At 60.2% G+C, this 2,510-nt stretch overlaps 1 protein-coding gene and 2 non-coding genes across 3 annotated transcripts in view; all 3 read right to left on the bottom strand.

Moving 5' to 3' along the window:
• Nucleotides 1–2,502, bottom strand: part of IL34 (interleukin 34) — a gene marked incomplete at its 5' end in the record, with an annotated part of 3,495 nt that extends 993 nt beyond the window's left edge. The window contains 3 exons of the mRNA XM_010179676.1: nucleotides 1,790–1,959; nucleotides 2,045–2,122; nucleotides 2,416–2,502. Of these exons, the coding sequence (XP_010177978.1) occupies nucleotides 1,790–1,959; nucleotides 2,045–2,122; nucleotides 2,416–2,502 (335 nt within the window). The remainder of the gene's footprint in view (nucleotides 1–1,789; nucleotides 1,960–2,044; nucleotides 2,123–2,415) is intronic.
• On the bottom strand, nucleotides 595–665 carry TRNAG-GCC. Its single transcript has one exon. It is a non-coding gene; the product is annotated as a tRNA-Gly (tRNA).
• TRNAG-GCC lies at nucleotides 1,252–1,322 on the bottom strand. The gene has a single exon. It is a non-coding gene; the product is annotated as a tRNA-Gly (tRNA).
• Nucleotides 2,503–2,510: the final 8 nt, after the last annotated feature.

Below are 2,510 nucleotides of genomic sequence, written 5' to 3'. Positions count from 1 at the left end.
TCCCGGGCCTCCCGCGTGGCAGGCGAGAATTCTACCACTGAACCACCAATGCCAGATGTGGGGCACCCCACAGCCCTGTCCCATGGCCCCAAATTCAGTGTGGGGGGGAAAGGAGCAGAAGGGACAAGCACTGGCTGTGAACACCCCAGAGAGAGAACCCCAACTGGCAGTTCTGATGATGGGGCTGCAGCCATGGGAGAGCTTCTTCCTGCTGCCTCAGACATCAACTCTTGCAAAGGCGGTTGTCATTAGCCTTCAGAGTTAACACTCTGATGAGAAGATCGACCAAAGCTCACTCTCTTCTCAGAGGGGCTACAGAACTTCCCCACATCAAAAGAACAACGCAGCCACACTCTGTGTTCACCCAGGAGACTCAGCAGTGACAGAGCACTCCCCACCCAGCACCCAAATGCAGCAGCACAGCCTAGTCTCAAGCAGCCCTCGCTGTCCTGGAACCCTCACTGCCACCACACCAAGGACCCTTACTGCTACCAAGCCAATGACACTCACTGCCACTGTAAGCCAGGTGGCACTTCCACCCAAGGCTCCTGTCGGCAGCCCCCAGGGCCCCCATCCGGGCCCAAAAAGCTCAGCTGCATTGGCCGGGAATCGAACCCGGGCCTCCCGCGTGGCAGGCGAGAATTCTACCACTGAACCACCAATGCCAGATGTGGAGAACCCCACAGACCTGTTCCCCGGCCCCAAACCCAGGAGGGCAGGAGGAGCAGGGACAGGCACTGCCGGCTGTGAACCCCCACAGAAAAGGGACCCCAATTGACAGCTCTGATGACGGGGCTGCAGCCATGGGAGAGCCTCTTCCTGCAGCCTCAGACATCACCTCCAGCAAGGCGGGGTTGTCATTAGCCTTCAGAGTTAACGCTCTGATGAGAAGACACAGCAAAGCTTATGCCCTTCTCAGAGGGGCTGCAGAACCTGTCCCACAGCACAGGACAACCCAGCCGCACTTTGGGTTCACCCTGAAGACCCAACTGTGACAGGTCACCCCCATATGGCACCCAGATGCAGCTGCCTCCGGGGTGCAGCAGCTCCACCAAGGTGGCAGAGGCCTGGGAAGAGAAGCAGGGCTTCTGCCACCACTGCAGAAAGGTACTGCCACGGGGAAAACAGGGCTGAATGTAGGGGCCACCTTCCGTGGGATTGCCCCCTCCAGCCGTGGCACTGCCACCCCTTAATGATGGTGGTGAGAGTCCCGTTCCCAAAGTGTGAGTTGCAGGCAAGAAAAAGGAGCTCTGCATTGGCCGGGAATCGAACCCGGGCCTCCCGCGTGGCAGGCGAGAATTCTACCACTGAACCACCAATGCCAGATGTGGGGCACCCCACAGCCCTGCCCCATGTCCCCAGACGCAGTGGGGGGAAGGAGCAGGGACATGCACTGCCAGCTGTGAACCCCTGCAGAGAGAGGACCCCAACTGACAGCTCCCATAACAGGGCTGCAGCCATGGGAGCGCTTCTTCCTGCTGCCTCAGACACCCCCTCCTGCAAGTCGGGTTGTCATTAGCCTTCAGAGTTAACACTGATGAGAACACCAACCAAAGCTCACTCTCTTCTCAGAGGTGCTACAGAACTCGTGGCCCCCAGCAGCCTGCCCAGGAGACTCACATGCAGGAGGCTGTGCCTGCCCGTGGGTGCTCACACTCCTCACAGCATGCCTGCGCCCCGCGTGGGTCCATGTAGCACCCACGCACCCCCACATCCACGCCTGTGCCGTGTGAATGCATGCCCGCTTGGGGTGCCAAGGGGGGAGGGCAGGCAGGGTCTCCCCCCCTGCCGGTACTTGCTGTACTCCTTGCCCAGGGCATCGAAGAGCTGGCACAGCTCCTGGGTGTACTTCCAGGACGGGTGCTTCTCTGGCAGCACCTCACGGATCCGCAGCACTGCCTGCGAGCTGATGTGGAACCAGAGGTACCGCAGCGCTGCCTCCGACACCGTCCCGTTGCGCTGAGGACAGAGGGTACCCCTGGTGAGACCCTCACGGGTCCCCGAGGTGTCCCCATCATGAGGCTGTCCCCTGCTGCCGTCTTACCAAGCGGGTGATGTTGGACGGCCTCAACACCTCTTCATACTGGACCTGGACGGTGTAGTCGATGGGGAAGTTGTGCTTCTGGAATAGCAGAGAAGAGCGCAGGGGCTGGCAGCAAAGTGACAGGGACATCTCTGCCAGTGAGACACCCCTGCCAGCTCCAGCGTGACACCAGTGATTCGCTGGAAGAGCCCTTTGCTGTGCTCAGCCACCAGCAGAAGCAGCCCTGGGCATCATTTGGCACAAGCTGCCACCAGTAAATAAAAAAAAATAATCCCCCAGTTCCCACCAAGCTGCGCTCCTCCCACCCCACCCCAAGCAAACTGGGCTCTGCAATGCCACACGTGTCCCTGGTCCCCAAAATTTGGGGTTACCATGTACTGCAGGCGCATCTCATACTGCAGCTTGTCCTGGAGCAGGCGGGTGAGCTCGCATTCGCCTGGCGCCGCAGCCCCCAGCCCCAGCACAG

Source organism: Mesitornis unicolor, unplaced genomic scaffold (genome assembly GCF_000695765.1).
Source record: "Mesitornis unicolor isolate BGI_N332 unplaced genomic scaffold, ASM69576v1 scaffold33322, whole genome shotgun sequence".
In the NCBI taxonomy this organism is placed as follows: domain Eukaryota; kingdom Metazoa; phylum Chordata; class Aves; order Mesitornithiformes; family Mesitornithidae; genus Mesitornis; species Mesitornis unicolor.
This window is presented reverse-complemented; position numbering and strand designations above follow the sequence as displayed.